The 19271-nt window shown below is 40.3% G+C and overlaps 1 protein-coding gene across 1 annotated transcript in view; it reads right to left on the reverse strand.

Annotated features, from left to right (window-relative positions):
• Positions 1 to 1519: 1519 nt before the first annotated feature.
• Positions 1520 to 19271, reverse strand: part of LOC142218180 (protein FAM78B) — a 59654-nt gene continuing 41902 nt past the window's right edge. Inside the window, exon 2 of the mRNA XM_075286718.1 lies at positions 1520 to 3910. Coding sequence (XP_075142819.1) covers positions 3388 to 3910 — 523 coding nt within the window. The 3' untranslated portion in view covers positions 1520 to 3387. The remainder of the gene's footprint in view (positions 3911 to 19271) is intronic.

Below are 19271 nucleotides of genomic sequence, written 5' to 3' on the forward strand. Positions count from 1 at the left end.
AAGGGGGTACTATGCTATTGGAGGGGTGGCAAAAGTATGTTATGGGGCCCAGTCTTTACTAGTTACATCCCTGTATATATTTATCATATCCTGTCTGTATGTATATTTATAAATGTATGTATATATGTATCTGTGGAGGCCAACTCAGCTTTTGCATTGAGCACTTCCATTAATACAGATGAAAGTGTTCATCACTAGTGTTGAGCGAGTAGTATTCGATCGAATACCCGCCCTCCATAGGTATTTGTGTTATCAAGCGAACACCAAGGGGTTAAATGCATCGAATATTGAGCTCCAGCTGTTTTGCAAGAAAGAATGGGCAAGAATTTCAGTCTCTCGATGTGCAAAACTGATAGAGACATACCCCAAGTGACTTGTAGCTGTAATCGCAGCAAAAGTTGGCGCTACAAAGTATTAACGCAAGTGGGCCGAATAATTTTGGATGCTCAATTTTCCAGTTTTTTCTTTGTTAAAAAAGTTTAAAATATCCAATAAATTTTGTTCCCCTTCACAATTGTGTTTTCCACTTGTTGATTCTTCCCCCAATATTAAAATTTTATACCTTTATGTTTGAAGCCTGAAATGTGTTCTGTCCCCACAAGAAGGCAAATGAAGTTGTGACTAATAGTGGCCCTGTGACTTTCCTACCTTCGTATCCAAGCAGTGGAGCAGACTGGACCGGCAGGAATTCAGGATAGATGGATTCAAACGTAGACACGATGATATAAACCAACGTGGGTTTATTTGACCCAAGAACAGTGACAAGCGATAACACAATACTGTAATAGCCTTGGTAGTAGTGGTACTGATGCAGTCCTGTTGGTGTCTTCCCTGAAACTAACTGCTGGTCAAAAATTGATGCCTTCACATGCCCAAGTCCTGTCACACAGCTATGAAGAACTAGAATGGCTGCAGGAAGTGACATGAACCAGGGCTGCCTAAAACCACGCCCAGAGAGAAAAACTTTATTAACAAGAGCAAGGGCGTGCAGCATGCAAATTCTGGCCAGCAGATGGCAGCAATAACAATACATAGAAATAACATGAGAAGGAATTAGTAATACAGGACATTTAACTAATAAATATGAGGAGAACAGCACAAAATGTGGCAAAAGGTTGAAAAGTTCAAGGGGGCCGAATACTTTCGCAAGGCACTGTAGGTTGCTCCAAAAGGGCACAAAAACCTGGAGCCGGCTCTGCTTTTTTTAATTGGTTTTATAGGAGGAGTTTCACATTTTTCACTTTAAAATGAAACTCTAACTTTACATAAATGGAGGAAAACCAGTTTTAAGGACATATCATACCAAAAATAACTGAGTAAAAATGCCCTCAGAATAAAAAGTTTATTATTCTTGCTGAGAGTCTGCATGTCACAGGTTAAAACGAGGGCTTTGTGAACACTACTTTCTCAGTTGTATGGAGCTATATTATGGCCCCACAGATGCTTATCTGGTGACATATATAAAGCATGTTCATGTGGAATATGCATGTAGGGTTAGTGATCGCTGTAGTCAGGACACTTTCAGATTTTGTATTTTTTATTTAAAGTTTAAACAAAAGAAATTTCTTTTCAGGTTGCTTAGAAATCAACACACATTTGTTCCACAGGGATATTAAAAAAAAAAATCCTGTTCCTTTGCTTTGTAAGCAATATACACTTCACTCATATATTTGCTTGCTTTAGATAAGAATCTGAACCTTTAATAAAATGATGTAAAGTGAAGCTCCTCTTTAGGACATCTTTTGCTTATTATGAGGGGTACAAATACAAGGTATTTTGTAATGAATGGTTTCAATTTTTGGACAGTCTCTTTTGGACCAGGAGCCAGCAATGAAACGCATTACTGGTACCCAGATGGATGGAATCAGCATTAGGGTGTCCATCTCCAGCAGGAGTCCGTCTGACTTTTTCCCAAACATGGGGGATATTTACAGAATACTCTTAAACCGTTACTATGAGAGTTAAACATCCTTTTACATATAATTTTGATTAACTTTGTAAATATATTGCTTTATTTATCTTATACTGGTCCTAACTAATAGTCTGTATTGAATCTTGTGCACATGCGTATATTAGAGCTCCGTACAACCTATGAGCTGTACGCAGACATAATACACTACGTGTAGACTATGGGTCTTTAATATGGAACCTTACAAAAAGAGAGTTCCGTTAGATGTTTCTTTTGAAAGCAATGCTCTCTAGGAAGAATAAAACTGCTATACCATAGCGTATGGAGTACCATACAGCAGCACATGGTTTTACTACAACTTTGTCGTGTGGCACATTAGGGACTCTATGTATTACTACACAGCCTACTGCGAACGACTGTGCAATGGCCCGACATAATACCTTATAATAAGACCTGCATTCAAGTTTTTGCTCTTTTCTTCTTTTTTGGAAACAGTTGACACACTTATTGAAAGTTACAATCCTAACAGCTCAGTTTGGCTTTGAGGGTACATCCAAACAAGATGTTGACCCCCTTCCCCATCCCATAGTGGACCGCACTGTAATTCAGATGAGAGTCCATAGAAGATCTTGGTGCGGATTCTATCATATGCATCGCAAGCCATGAATATAAATTCCGCACCGCATTTCAATTTATGCATGGAAGTTTTCTGCAGTGTGTGGGTAACATTTCTTAAAATCTCATCTACTTTGCTGAAACTGTATTGCACTGAGAAATTTCCACCTGTAAATCCAAATGGAAAATCCGCAGCATTTCCACTAAGGGTTAAAGTAGTCTTACGATGCACATTACATCATACATTAGAAATGACCTGAGCCAGCTCTGTATAGACAATAAATGTTTCTATATAGGCTTTATATGTATGTTAAATGAAAAATGTAATTCAAAGGAGAACATATGCTTCAAATGTGGATCATTTCAGAATGAAAAGTATTAGCAATTCAGTCAATAAAATCTTTAATATGTAATGGCATCTTCGGTTCAGTTGCTGAATTTTTAAGATGGAAATAGCTGATTTGCGCATCCAAATTTCTCATTGTATTGGTTAGGCATCACAGATTGCTCAGATATACTACTTGTCCCATTCTTAAGAAATTCCCTGGAACTGCATTCAACCAAAGTGATTCTTTAGAAATGCAAACAGCACCGCATACATGAGTTTAACTGATAGGAAAGTCATTAACTGAGCATCTGGTTTTACTTCTGTTTGGCCACAGGCACTATGAAACAGTTATGGCAAAAGCCTTTTGAGTTCATTGAAATAAATAAACTGTATAAAAGGGTTGTACACACTCCAAAATGTGCACAATAAATAACCACTGCAAAGATTTGTCGTCCCCATGCATTGTCCTCCAAGCTAAAAAGTAGCTTGAGAATCCCTTGTTTTCCTCTTCTCTTTCTTCAGGCTCCATTTAGTCCTACTTAGGAGGAATAACTATTACCGGTTGTCCTCTTTTCGGCCTCCACATTAGCACCTGTGCATCATTCGCATTGGGCTTTACCAGTGCATTGGGTGGGATTGGCTCCATGCGGCTTAAAACCCTAGGCTGCTCCTGCTGAGTCCTACCCACCAGTCTGGCCCGTTTGCCCAGTATCTGAGTGGGATCCACCTCAATGTCTACCCTCATCCTCCATTTGATTGTTTGTAGAATGATCTTCTCCTTGGTGTTTGCATTCATAGCTACCAACCAAGTTGTGAAACTTTGGTCTCTTTTAATTCTGGTGAGCATGGGCACATTGCTTTCACTCACAGGCACGGCCCACGTCACACTAGGGTAGAAGTTATCATTCATGCTTACTGAGAACCTGGAAATTTTGTTTGTGGGACCCATCAAGGTCACAGTTTCAGTGGTGTTTCCATACCACGGGTAGCTTACTCCATCTGAGTCACTAATGGCTTTTACCCGTCCTTCTCTTAAGTCAGGCAGTTCCCAGCTCGACCTAGAAAGAAATAGAAAAAAAAAACATGAAGTGAGTAAAATATCATTTACTACAAGTCATTCTTGACCAAGTCTATTAACCACGCTGAAAAAATAGAGAAAGTAGAGTTTGCCTGTTATTCTACAGTTTGTTGTACAGATATCCATGTGATAAGGGCAACAACAAAGTATACAGTAATATCTGGCCAGATGTTACCCTGTTATCTGCCCATATCTGGACAGTATGTTACCCTGTTATCTGCCCATATCTGGCCAGTATGTTACCCTGTTATCTGCCCATATCTGGACAGTATGTTACCCTGTTATCTGCCTATATCTGGACAGTATGTTACCCTGATATCTGCCCATATCTGGACAGTATGTTACCCTGTTATCTGCCCATATCTGGACAGTATGTTACCCTGTTATCTGCCCATATCTGGACAGTATGTTACCCTGTTATCTGCCCATATCTGGACAGTATGTTACCCTGATATCTGCCCATATCTGGACAGTATGTTACCCTGTTATCTGCCCATATCTGGACAGTATGTTACCCTGTTATGGTGATTATTCAGCTTACTTTTCCTTTTCTGCATTGCTCATTATAGGACAGGAAATAGAGAAACTGATTAGTAAAGCCAATATATCACCAGAACATGACCTATTATCTTAAATCAAGTTTTTATATTACATGTAATTTTAAAGGATTTTTGAAGAATTTTTGGCCACTAAGCCTAATAATAGACCTACACTTTCCTTGCAGTAATCATTTCACCGACATCACAGACAGAATTAAAAGATAACACCGATGATTACATCCACTTCTGTCTACCCTGCACAGAGCATACCTAGAAAACCCTCTCACTGAGCCAATTCCAGTACATTGCTGCCTGTGGCCATGACTATGTTGTAAAGCATATCACTAAATGCCGCTAACAGTGCCAAGAAGAAGCTCAGAAAAAAATGGCAGCCGCCATAACCATGCACAAAAAAACAGAATAAGAAAATGTAATGTAATAATGTAAATGTAAGCAATAAATCAAACAGATTACAAAAAAAATGATATATTTTATTGCTTTTAGTGAATTAAAAAAAATAATATATTCCCTTTATTCAGCATTTTGCTCAATATTCAAGAAAATGGTGTGGAGGAGCAAGTGCTGCTAGTCTCAGACACAAGTATGTCTTTTGTCATGGCAGGAGTGCCTCTGTCTGATGATATTTGGAGCTGTTACGTGATATAGGTAGGGTGCATTGCTAAATTCATGCATACTATATTATTCATGGACAGACCTTCCTCTATTAGGAAGGACACAGATAGGCAGAACCATCCTGCATCATGCACAGTAGACTAAATAACATAGTTAAGGGCAGATAATAAATGCTACGTTTAGCAAATTACATCTAAATTAAAAGTACTGTCTGACAGATATATAAATGCGAAAATCCTAAAAGAAATAATGAAATATTACAATTTTTAGATTGGCCACTAGATGTCAGTGCAGAGGCCTTAACCTCATGATGGTAAAGAAAGACATCTTTTTTTCACTTTACAGCACAGCCTAATATATTAGTATGTTCATCACTAGTAGGAGGAAGGTTTTAGAGACTTCAGTGGAAGTCCCTTTATGGAAATTTATCAACTACCCACAGGATAGGTTACAAATGTCTAATCGCTTGGGCCAGAGGCGTACCTAAAATCTTGTGGGCCCCGATGCAATCTTTTCTCCGAGTCCCACCTCATCCCTATAACGAATTCTTGATAGTAATGGTTACGGGTGCTAAGGAGTTTAATCCATTTTAGTGTGGTTAGGGTAATCTGTGGGTCTCCTTGGCTTATGGGCCAGATAGAAGCTGCAATCTCATTACTGATGTCAGTGCTTATGGGCCCCCTAAGGCTCCTGGGCCCCGGTGTGACTGCACCCCCTTGACTTATGCCCCTGGCAGGGGCCCCAACCTAGGATCTAAGTCAGTTACTAGAGCTGGGTCCTGTGCCTCCCAATCCACTTCACTGAGTGAAGGAGATTATTGGAGTGGGTGGTAAAGCATGTGCCCTGCTACTCCATTCAGAGCTTAATGGACTGTCTCCCTCAATCCAATAGACTTCAAATGTAGCAGAACTGTACACACTGAACCACCTGGTGAAGTGTGGAGCAATGAGGTTTCAGGATAATAAATAAGTGGGGGTAACAGTGGTGGGGTTCCCAGCAAGTGTATACATAGAGCGTTTACAGAGATAGAATAGTGCTAAGCTTACAAACTATGGGGGGGGGGGATTAATATCTCATATATGCCAGTTTTCTGGCATAGACGGGATAATGTGGTGCACATTTGATACAAGGCCTTTTCTTACACCCATCATTCGCCACATCCCGCATTCTGCACCTCACTTCACACTTTTGCGCAAATGTGGGCAGAATGAGGTAGATGCTTTGGCCCAACATATTTATTATAACTTACACCATTTTCTAGTTATACAGGAAACCTGGTCCATTCTGTTTGATTTGTTAAGAGGCTGGAATCTCTTGAGGAATCAGTTGCGACTTGTGACAGTCAAGGCCTAAGACAGGCGTACAAAAGAAAATAAAGACTAAATAGTCTTAATGAGTCTGGCCCAGCATCCTAGCGTTTGTTCTTGCCCCTGTAATATTATTGTAGCCCTTCTTATACAGTATAATGTTGTTAGTATACTTTAATCCCATTTTAGACTCGGGCCCCACAGTGCGTAAATGCAGCATTTTGGCCGCGGTAAAAAAGAAGGTTATATTATCTGCAAGGTAGATGGGATTGTGGCTAATCTCTTCTACACATTGCAAAAAAATCCGCAGCGGAAAACAGTTTTCCATATAGGTATAATAGTAGCAGAAAGTCCACAGAAGACAAGTTGTCTACAGACTTTCGGTGAAAAATGCTATGAAAAAAAACCACAATGCATTTCTTCTGCGTTTTTTTTCCACAGCATATTTTTGTTTTTGCTGTAGCCCGCTACGTGGGGTCATAGGGCCTATTCACACGGAGTAAACGCGGCACGCAATGTGCCGCGTTTACGGGACGCGTAAACGCGGCGCATTGCGCGCCTGTTTACTCCATGTGAATAGGCAATTAGCCTAAGGCTGGATTGAAAGTCTGCTGACTCTCAGTTCAACTGTATTACAGCAATGTGCACACATGTATGTTGAAATTTCATGCAAATTTTGGTTCCCTGACAACATTCTCTTGAAACCAATATGCCACATGCATGAGAAAACTTCCACGTGGAATTAAATCTGCCATGGAAAAAAGTGGCACAGTATTTATTTTGGCCAGAAATCCAAAGCAGTAGGAATAAGGATAATTCTTGTAAATGTGGTGTGGATGTGCTGCAACTCTCATATAGAAAGCAATATAATCTTGAATTAGTACTGTGGGAATATACATTAGATTTTTAATCTGAAATGTGAATACAGTCGGGTCAGTTCGCGCAGAGTTTTTTGGTCAGGATTTTGAGGCCGTATCTGCCTCAAAATCCTGACCAAAAGGACGGCTACCATTGAAAACAATGGGAACCTCTCAGGAGTTTTTTTCCAGGAGCCGGAAAAAAAAAAAGAAGAGAGATGCTCATTCTTCAGGCTGAGTCGCCTCGTGATTCGGCCTGAAGACACTCCCTCCTCCGGACTAGGCCCATTCACTGGGCCTAATCCAAAGTGGAGTGCACGGCTGGATGCCGATGCACTGCACCGGCTTTCAGTCGCAGCCACCCAGCTTTTGGACTGGAACCTGAGGTGGCCTCCGCCTCAGGTTCCAGTCCAAAAAACTCTGTATGAACTTACCCTAACAGTTTCACTAAATCTGGAATGCCATACCGAACTTTGCTGAAATTTTATGTGGTGTCACCAAGTATAGAAATACTCTGTGAGTTGTAAAACACAAAGTGTAAGTAAGTGTCCTAAAATTAGAATAAGATCCAGCCCAGATGTCTCGAGGCTGCTCGCTGGTCCTTGTTTATAGGTTGCTAGCCCACATATGTACTGGCATGGCTGACCTGTGACCACTCTGCCAACAAGGCCCGAGGCACTGGAGCACCAGGGGGGCAGTTAGATGGGGACCTTCTTATTAATGTATATACTGCTTTAAATTCTAAATAAATAAAGGGAGAAAGGGATTCACCATAGCAATAGCAGCTACACAGACTAATGCTCTTTCACTCAGTGCAGACTACATGACTAGTTAGAGGAAACTGTGAGGCCTCATGTTCCTGTGGTAGTAACTGCAGGAAAATTCGACACACATCCAGATACAACGTCGTCCCTTCTGACCCTTCCCCCCTTTCTCTAACGCTCCCCTCTTTTAGACGCGCCATTTCCGCTCGATGCACAGCTTCCTAGGGAACAGTCTCTAGGCGACCACCACATTGCCGACTGTGGCAAGTCTTTTCTCACATCTCAGCCACAGCTTATGACAAATCTACCTGTCTCTACTAAGGGCCTACCAATAGTTAAGGAAAAATAATGGGTGATCGTTCAGCTGTAATAAGGGGAGGCTTAGTCCTCCACACACATTGCTATCTTTTTAGATTACCAGTGTGGATATCGTAACAGATTGTATCGTAACAGATGAGTGAAAACCCAGAGATCAGGCATTACCATGAATCCAGTAAGTACGGTAATATTCTCACCTATAAACCTGTGATAAGGTAATGACCCCCTGTCTCCAGATGAATGTCTGTGCTGTCATATCTTTGCCTGTAGTAAACAGGACCCCCTCCCTGCTATCTAATCAAGTGTTGGATCAACATCAACGGAGTGTTTTCCCGGCTATTTATACAGCCAGCATATCCACCTGCACATAATCTTACTCAATTAGCACAGCCAGGATCTCAGATCACAGCATGGAAACTTCGACAGTTTTAACTCATTGATTCTTCAGATGTAGAGCTATGTAAAAATTGGTAACAAACAAAACTGTAGCGGTGAGTAAAGGCACTGGCACCGAGCATATAGTATACAGGATCCATGCACTGCCATAAAGGCTCTGCCACACTGTCGTATGAATGGAGAACACAACACTCCACACACATCTGCAGAAAATGGTGAGTGAAGGGCAGAAAAGGGGACGTGGTGCATCTTTGGAACAAGAAAGGGGCTTATGTCAAAGAGGCGCAACATTATCGTACAACTGTGCCAGAAAACTGGCGAACGCCTTCACATATGTACATATATATTGTAAGAAGGTGATAGGCAGAGTGCTGGAGTCACGGTATATCTCACCTAGATTCCTGACTTATGTGTGGTCCAGGGCAGGTTTTGAGGAGGCCTCATCCCAGGTATGGGTCATAGGCTCATTACTGGGCCATAAAAGGCTGCTGAGCCTTCACTTCAGGGCCTAGGAGTGAGAAGAGGCACCTGGGTCTGTCCGGACACTGAGAGCCTTGTGTTACAGTACAGTGTTGTTTTGGTTGATTCATGTGGCTTGTAGTAAGTTATATGCATGTACAGTTAGTATTTTCTGTTTAGTTAGTGCTCAGACGAGCAGGTTTTGTTTTGCCTGAAGTTAAGGCTGCATTTTATTTTCCTTATCCTGCGCCTGACGTAAAGATTTACTTATTTCACTGGTTTTATTATATATATGTATGTATGTATATGCAGTTTGATGGAACATGCCACAATTTATTTTTGTCAGTCATACAGAATCTGACATAAAAACCCTGCTTCCATATGAAATGAAACACATATACATGTATGGTAAGGGACCTTGTATCTCTATTAGAGCTCCATACAAAAGATCCGTCATACTGCTATGTGCCTGAAGCCTAAAATGTAGTGATGATCACCAGGAGAAAAAGTGCAAAAATATCAGTATTAGACAGAGAAAAATGGAAATGCTGCAGGTAAAAAATGATGAGTTCTGTACAATATCACTTGCATTATTCGGTATCTAAACATTCTCAGCACATGCAAATTAGTAATATCTAGCAAGAATATCTAACAAGTCTTGTCATTCATTTGATAGAATTTTGTCATTTTGAATTTACAGAGGAAAATTTATTCAGGTGTTTTCTATGCCAGGCTTATAAAGGCTCCTGACTTGTATGAGGTGGGCCTGAATTATCAAGAGACTCCGGCATATAAGTCATGGCAGTTTTAGCATAAGTCATAATAAATATGCCATCACATCCCTTCCCGATCATTTTCACAAAAAGTGGTGAACGACGGGCAGAAGAGGGGGATATGGCACAAGAAATACTATTTTATTTTTTTTTCTTTACAGAAAGCCCGTAAAGTTTTCCTCTGCAGATTTCTGTCTCTACCTATATCAAAAACACCAGCATTTCCATATAAGTATGCTGCAATTTTTCCACAGTGACATGCTGCAATTTACAAAAACACATTTTTTGAAATCGCAGCATTTCCGCTGCAGATTTTTTTCTGCAATGTGTAGATTGGATTAGTGAGAATTTCATCCACTTTGCAGGTACTGTAATATGCAGTATATTGGTACCGTCCTGCTTCTCCCTGGCCCCTACTGGGTTCTGGAGATTACATGAAATATAATTTTAATTTTATGGAAAAACCCAAAAGTCATTATCTCAGAAAATTAGAATATTATATAGGACCAACTGTAAAAAAAATTATTTAACACAGAAATGTTGGCCAAATGAGATGTATGTACAGTAAATACCCTCAATACTTGGGTCAGGGCTCCTTTTGCATGAATGACGGCATCAATGCGGCAATGTGGCATGGAGGGATCTGCCTATGGCACTGCAGAGCTGTTATGGAAGCCCAGGTTGTATGATAGCAGCCTTCATCTCGTCTGCATTGTTGGGTCTGGGGTCTCTCATCTTCCTCTTGACAATACCCCATAGATTCTCTATGAGGTTAAGGTCAGACGCGTTTGCTGGCCAATCAAGCACAGTGATACCATGGTTATTAAACCAGGTAACATTTGGCAGTGTGGACAGGGGCCAAGTCCTGTTGGAAAATGAAAATTTCATCTCCAAATAGTTTGTCTGCAGAAGGAAGCCTGAAGTGCTGTAGAATTTCCTTGTAGATGGCTGCGCTGACTTTGGTCTTGATAAAACACGGTGGACCTACACCAGCAGACTCTCCAAACCATCACTGATTGTGGAAACTTCACACTAGACCTCAAGCAGCTTGGATTGTATTCTAATTCATTGAGATGCACTTGTACTAAGAATATTAACAAAATTATTCATTTTAGAAGATTCCCTCCCCCCTAAAAAATAACCCTGTCTTTAAACACCTTCCTTGAAGAGATGTTGTACTTTTGTAGTGCTATTGATACTGTCATTGTAACAAGTCTTCTGGTAACAGGTTAGTGACATACTACTATTTAGGATGAAAAAATGTACTTCTGCAGTTAAAAAAAAAACGAAGCACTGAAACTATGTAACGTAAAATCTCCATCCGTCCAAAGAATCTCTCCAAATGCACTTTGAAACATTGAGGATCATCGTTTTGAATAACAAAGCACCAATTGACCCATTTTATAAAGCGTGGATTCAGGTCTTCCGCAAGTCTTAGCACCATAGTAAAGAATTGGATTCCAATTGACCCTTTTCTCAATAATCGGATGTTAAAGTATAAAACATTGAAACAGACAAGAGCACAAAAATCAGTTTTAGTTTAAAAACTAAATCATCCATTATACAGAGCAATGTAAATCTGATAATGCAGGCTGAAAGAAGAACGCTATCACTATAAAACCTAAGTACAGTGCAGTAGGATATACGACTGTATCAGCTCTATGTCGATCTTAAAGGGGTTGTATGTGCCTAGAAAACCAGGGCCACTTTTTTCTATAATCGGCTATACTTTTGAACATGTTTGTGTCTGACTTTGCAGCTTAGTCCTATTCTGGACATGAGTAGTATTGTTTCTGGAAGATAACAGCTATTCGTTTTAGCCTTGTCCAACCAATGTTGCAAAAAAAACAAACAAAAAAAAACAAGAAAATCTGGCAGCAGAAAATGCAAAATATGACATATGATGCAGTGATATCCTGAGCGACCCAATCACAGTGGTACTCTTTAAAATACCCCCACAAAAATTAGACATCCATCAAACTTGTTTATATCAATTTCAGGGAAATTGAAGGTGCCTTGAGTAACTCCTAGTCTTTTTTTTTATGTAAATTCTACCCACACTTACAGCTCACACCCTTGTAAGGACTTCCAAAGGGCCTACATTAATGGTATCATCACAAGTACCTCCTTACCAGTATTAGAAGATAATACGTAGAGGCAAACTGTTCCAGCAGACTACTCTCCCAATACACAATGCCAGCTACAACCCAAAAACAGTTATACCAGACCATATAAACAGCATCAGAAATGTGCCCCATAAACAGCTATTAAGGTGACCCCTTAAACAGCACCAGCTAAATGTCTGCATTCCCTTCCCCTTCACTATATAATAGCGTTTACCATGGGAGTGCTGCTGGAGCAGTATTGGGGAGTAAAGAGTAAGGACTTACGGTATATTTCATTTTAGCCCATAAGCAATTTTTATTTAAACCCTTTAGGATAAATTCACATCCATCAGATTTGCTGGCAAAATGTCTGTGACTGATGTGTTTACAATATTATAGATGCTAATGTCAATTTCAGGACACATAGAGTACAGCTACTTTACTTAAGTGCATGCATTATACACTAAAAAAACCCAAACACACCCACATAGAATTGTCAGATTGCTGCAGAACTCAGCATTAAGTTATGTCTCAGGCAGAAATGACTATATGTGCTGTCTGATTAGACCCTGGATCTTGCTTTCAGAGGAAATAATGGTGCCCACCCCGCTGCCCTATAAAAAGTCTCTCAGAGGCTACTTTTGGGTAGTGTGTACCTCTTGGTGTGGAATTGTTGACTGCTAGACATGCCTCTACAATACACTGAAAAACATTCTGCCCATTTGACAGACTTTGAGAGGGGACATTAATTTGATTAATTCACCATTTCAAATAAATTGATTTTCACCAGAATAGTGAAATTGTTGCCATGGAGTCTGGTAAAGTATATTCTTTGCAGGCTTTGTCCTCACTGCTGCAAATTACGATCTACAGTTTCTTCATTGTAGTTGGGTGGTTGGACGAGAAACATTGTGCAAAATATATCTGACGACTACTCTCTGTCCTAGCTCACTCTACTTTTTTAAATTTCTTTAAGCAAAAACATTAAAATTGAGATTAAAATTGAGAATTGCTAATCTGCTTGAATAAAAGGAATTGCTCATTATCTAGGCTGTAGCTACATTTCCTACATGTGTCACCAAAACATTTTAGTGCACTTCAAATATTATTTTCCTTTATATTCCTTTTCTTTATTTTCCAGTTTTCTATTTTTGGGCAGCAATACTAAATATTGGTCCCACAGAAGCTGTATTACAGCAAATGACCCCACTCAAGCAAATTACATCAGAATATGCCCAAAGCTATAATACAGTGTGCTATGTGATAAAAACACACCGTGATCCATGTATCACAGGTTGCAAGTGATAGTACCACATATCTCCCACTGCTATGTAGATATTTAAGGGGTTTTTTTTTCAGTTAAAGGGGCTCTATCATTGAGAAAAGTCATTTTTAACTAAGCACATCCTTGCATAGCCTTTAGAAAGGCTATTTCACACCTACCTTTTGTATGTAAATCACCTCAGTAGTTTTTGAATGAGCCCGTTTTTATTCATATGCTAATTAGCCTCCAGCGAGCACCGAAAGTTCTCAGTGAGCACTGTGTGCTGTGTGTGAGAGCAGGGAGATGAGTCATCAGCAGCACAGCTGAGATTTCTGGGGTGCACGCTGGAAGCTAATTAGAATATGAATAAAAACGGGCTCATTCAAAAACTACTGAGACAATTTACATACAAAAGATACATGTGGAATAGCATTTCTAAAGGCTGAATCTTTGAGCGGCGGTCCTGCCAGCGGCCAGCACACCACACCGCTATCATGTGTTACAGTGTTAGCTGTTTATTTTGTGAAGTGAGAAAAAGACCCCTGATGACTCTTTTTAATAGAAGAAACGCTGCGTAGGGTCATAAATTCCCAGTTAGTCAGTGGACTTATCATCCAGTTCAGCATTTGTACGGTGACCTGACTGTCAGTACCTCTCTCCTCTCTGTTGGCGTGGCAATAGGCCAGTAACCTCAGAGGGGGGGGGGGGGGGAGTGATTTGCTGGAAGTTCATGCTTTGGGTCCTGTTCACAAGTTGCTGTTTGGAAAAAAGCCACTGTGGTTTATTAGGGAGTGAGGGTTTCAATATCCTATAGGGCATATATAGGTGTATATACAATTGCCCCTCCCTAGTTATTTCTTCACTTCTGTATGGACTGAACAGGTGGAACACAATCATTTTGTTTTACTTTTTGGATTGGTTTTAAAGGATATCAATAAAAGTGAAATTTTATGTGTTTATTTTTTTGGGCAGATGGTGTCATTTGTCCCTCTGTGAACTGTGTAAGTATATGTTTAGTTAAAGATGACTTTTCCCAATAACAGAGCCCCTTTAAAGTTGCAAAAAAAGGTAAGTTGTTGCTTACTCATTTCCAGGATTTGTGCTGTAACTAATAAAACATTGTTAACTGAGTCACAATTCTAGACAAACCCTAACTACTATAAGTAACACACAATCGTATGTACTGTATTTTATTAAGCACATTAATAATGCGGGAGGAAAAACTACCGTAAGTGAAATAGTGAAAAGTTAATAACCTGTAGATCCCGCTTTAGCATCAATCAACTCTGCTAAGCCTTTTCTGTACTAACAAAAAAGATTTGTACAACACCGAAGAGAGGTTTTTGGACCATTCCATATATGTTTCAGGTCTCCAATGTTTCTGGAATGTCTTGCATGCACAGCTCTCATGCACCTGCATCTCTTAAAGGGGTTGTCCCATCACAAGGATCCTATCTATACTGCTTGTTAATGTGGATGTAAGACTTTTCCTAAATACACTGCTTCAGCAAAACTGCTTTGTTTGTCCACTATCTTACTTTATTCAATTCATTGTTGACACAGCCCTTGACTTATCTGGTCAAAAGTCAAGTGATGTATCTGCTGTTCTCAGGGGGGAGGGTGGAGGGGCTAAGTGCACAGGAGCGAGCCTGTGTTTCTAGCTATTCCTGTGTCTGCAGCACGTGACCTAGGTCCTGCACTCAGATAGAGTAGAGGAGCTGCTTTCATTTCTGGACTCTCTTCTGTTCTCCCAGATATCAGGTTAGCAAATTCAATTGTGTCCATTATGGCAGAGACAGACAGTATTTTTCATATTGTGTTGTTTGAGGACCTTTGATGACATCACAGGCCCTTCAGCCGCCCCATAGGATCACGCTATGAGGTGGGCGGAGCTACAAACTAATTTGGGGGCGGAGCTAAATGGCAGGTTGCATGAAACCCCGCCCACCAAATGATGCAAGAAACCAGGAAGAAAGAAGATTTTACAGCAGTGAAGACTGGTGAGAATGCGACATGGGAATACCCCTTTAAGGATAATGTCAGTACTAACTTATCATTCCAAAACGGCATATTTAACAGTATGCAGGCTGAGGCTGAAGCAGACACACAGTAGATACAGGTACAGAGTCAATATGGTGATTAGGCAGATTCCAGTGCTAAGAAGTCAGGTAAGCAGGCAGAGGTAGACAGAACACAGACGTAGATAACACCTTCACAAGTACTAGCAAACTAGAAACCTTATTGCTTTGAGAAGGTATACTTTTTTTTTTTTTTTGCTCACTTCTATGGTGCCATCATATTGTCAACACTGTCCCAAGTAGTGCGCACAGATCTAAACACCTTATCAATATTTCTTTGGGGTATGGGAGAAAACCCTCGCAAATAAAGGGACAGCTCCTTGCAAGGAAATTCCTTGCAGATGTTGGTTGCGAACCTAGGACTCCAGCACCACAAGGATACAGTGTTAACCACTGAGCCACCATGCAAAGTGCATAAGCGTTTTTATGGTTATACAGCCCCATTAAAGCGCTTGGAATCAACATTTTCCAAAATATATTTTATAAATAAAATTCCTATTAAAATGTCCTATGACTGCATCAGTGTTTCATTATTCTGGTATATTAAGACGGAGTGCTAATCTGGTACGTGGTAAACATTCTGGAAGGTTACACTGCTGACCCTCTAATAAATGAATAGAACAAGCAGTCAGCAATCCATTTTTGATAGTAATATGAGCTGACTGGGCAGTGATGGATGAGTTTATTAAATATGTGCTATATAAAGCTTGTGGCTTGTGGACTATTATCCCTTTGAGTAGCAATTTCTATTTCTTTTTTCCCACTATTTACCTTGGTGAAGCATGAAATTTCAGTTTGCCAGCTATTTTGCAGACTTGTTTATTCCCGTAGTTTCAGAAGCAGTAATAAAATAAGTGACACGGTAATTACTACAGTTCAACACGATTATGTCATCTATCACCTCATTACACTGCTCTATATACTCTAGCAGTCATACACAACAATAAGACACAGGATTACAAATTGCTGTGTTTGTATAAAGAAAAGAAAAGCGCTTCTAATAAAACCAGATAATATGCCTATCATGTAAAACACAAAGACAACACAGCGAGGCACATTTGCTAATACTGTCTAACTGTATTAGACAAGATGGTCTAAAAAAAGTGCCAGATTTATCACATTGGTTGATGATGACGGATAATAAATCTGTTGCCTCTTTGGGCTATGGTTCCACGTAGCATGCCACAGCCAAAGAGCGCTGCAGAAAAAAAAACACAGCAGAAAAGTTTTTCCTCTGAACTTTCTGCTTCTATCATACCTATATGGAAAACACCAGCGTTTCCATAGTATAATTGACATGCTTTGACTAACAAAAATGCAATGTTTTTGGAAACTACAGCATGTCCGCATAGGATACTTTTCTGTACTGTGAGGATGGGATTAGCCAGAATCCTTTCCACTATGCAGGTACTGTAAAGTGGTTTGTGCCGTGGCTTTACCACTGCAGCCAATTTGCGGCATTTACGCTACGTGGGGCCCCAGCCTTTGACTATCTAGCCTAATGCCTGGTTCACATCTGTGTTTGGTAATCCGTTCGGGGAGTCCGCATGGGGACCCCCCTGAACAGAATACTGAATAAATTGGCATGCGGAGAGCTTATGAAAGCACACGGACCCCGTAGACTATAATGGTTTGGTTACATCAGTATTGCTGGTAGCGGTATGGAGCGGGAGGAAGATCTTGCTGCAATGTTCAGCCATCCCAGAACATGCCCCAATGCACTCTCACCTCATTTACATAGGAATGAAGTTTTATTTATTTATTTATTTTTGTCTAAATCAAACAGCCATTTTACAAACTCTGAGCACTAGTTTGCTGCTGACAGACTCCTTTAAGGAAAGCCTAATCCCTTTGCAATAAGCCCCAGCATCTTGCAAAATACAGGAGTGTCTAAAGCAAATCATAAATGTGGTATACATGCAATTTTGGCACATTTTCATTAATAAATGTATATCAATGTACATAAACCCCCAAAAAAGAATACATAAGATATAGGAATATTGATGGAAAGGTCATCATTTGGTGGGACTGTAGAAAAGACATCTGTATTTCCCTTACAGAAAGGATTCCATTATATAAAGCTCTGAACACTGCCTGATTTTTGAGGTGGATTCAGCGTCAAAATCAGTGCCAAAAAACTCTATGACTGACCCTTACACTAGTAGACATAATAATGATCTGGTCCCTAGACCCCTACAATATATTATGTCACCACTGCTTGTCAAGAAAAAAAGTTTGTATTTGTCTACAAATGGTTATAGCACAAATAGAGTCTTTGTTAGCCAAATTGTCATATTTAAAGTGACTCTATCATTAGATTTTCAGGTTCAGGTGCTGCTAATCGGTTTAGAAAAGACACCCCCCCCCCTTTTTAATAACATACCGGTAAAATTGATATGCTAACTAGCCCCTCCGTGCACCCTGGGCGTTCCGTGCACCCCTCAGGGTCATCCCTTGCTCACGCCCACCTCTGTGGCTTGTGCTCTAATTTAGTCATCCTCCTCCCTGTGAGTAACCGCCTCTAGCGTTTGGGAATTGAAATTTAGGGCATGCGCAGTAAGAGTTCTCCACAAGAAAATGGCGCTCGGCATGCTTACTGTGCATGCGCGAGATTTCATTTCCCAACCACTGAGAATACAGATGCTGGAGGCAGTTACTAGCAGGGAGGAGGAGGACTAAATTACAGCACAAGCAACAGAGGTAGGCATGAGCAAGGTATGACGCCGGGGGGTGCATCGAACACCCAGGGTGCACGGAGGGGCTGATTAGTATATCGGTTTTACTGTTATGTTATTAAAACGGGGGGGGGGGGGGTGTCTTTTCTAAAATGATTAGCAGCACCTGAATACAATCTTGAAAGGCTATTCAGGCATATGATTATCTCAAATCGCGAAAATCTAATGATAGAGCCCCTTTAACGAATTTATACAATACTATAATATAATATAGTATACAGATAGGTTACAGTCATGAATTTGCTTCCCAAATTCGTGGTTGAAAATTCATAATCTAATATAAAAGAATTATTTATGTTTAAAAAAAAAAAAAAAAAAAAAACTTTTGAAAATGATTTATGAGGCTGACTGAGAACAGAAAGAGGATCCGCGCCTGGTGGAATGCAGAAATGTAAAAACCATGTCACAGAAGAGAATTACATAGTAATGAAGTTGGACGGGAGGCGTACGGTCTCTCATCGGCTTTTAAACAGCTTTGGTGGATTCTGTAAGTGCTTTCTCTATCCCTGGGAATCAAGGTCTGGTTTCAGGGCAGCTAAATACAAAACATAATGGCTGCAAACCTACAAGTGAGAACAACAAAAAGCTTAGAATGCAGTAGAAAGGTCATATCTTATGAATCCTCCACGGCTCCAATTTTACCATTACCCAAAGACCCCCATGGTCTCTGCTTCCTGGCCCCTCTCGACACACAAGAAATGACACTAAGTCACTAAGTGGCCCCCATACACGTCTGCATGCAAGGCGGGATAAGGATACAGATACAGGTGACAAGAAACTAACTGAAGGGAAAGGGAGCCTAAGTCATCACTTGTAACTATTGTATGGACACCTTGCAGAGTTTGGCTATTTCAGGTGAGATCTAGTGGAACTTTTCAGTAGACATCCTTATTGATGAGATAACATTGATACTATCACATTACTTTGCTCTGCATCGCTATGAATCACGTACAAACAGTCATGAGGTGTAGAAGAGTCATTTTTTGTCAGGGTTTTATTTGCTTCCAGATGCATGTGGGCTCTCTGACAGTGAAGGGATCCAAAATATGACTCGAATAAGCTGTAAAATTCAGCATTCACTAATCCTGGCAAGAGCTTTTGAGTGAATTTCAG

Source organism: Leptodactylus fuscus, chromosome 9, assembly GCF_031893055.1.
Source record: "Leptodactylus fuscus isolate aLepFus1 chromosome 9, aLepFus1.hap2, whole genome shotgun sequence".
Lineage (NCBI taxonomy): Eukaryota > Metazoa > Chordata > Amphibia > Anura > Leptodactylidae > Leptodactylus > Leptodactylus fuscus.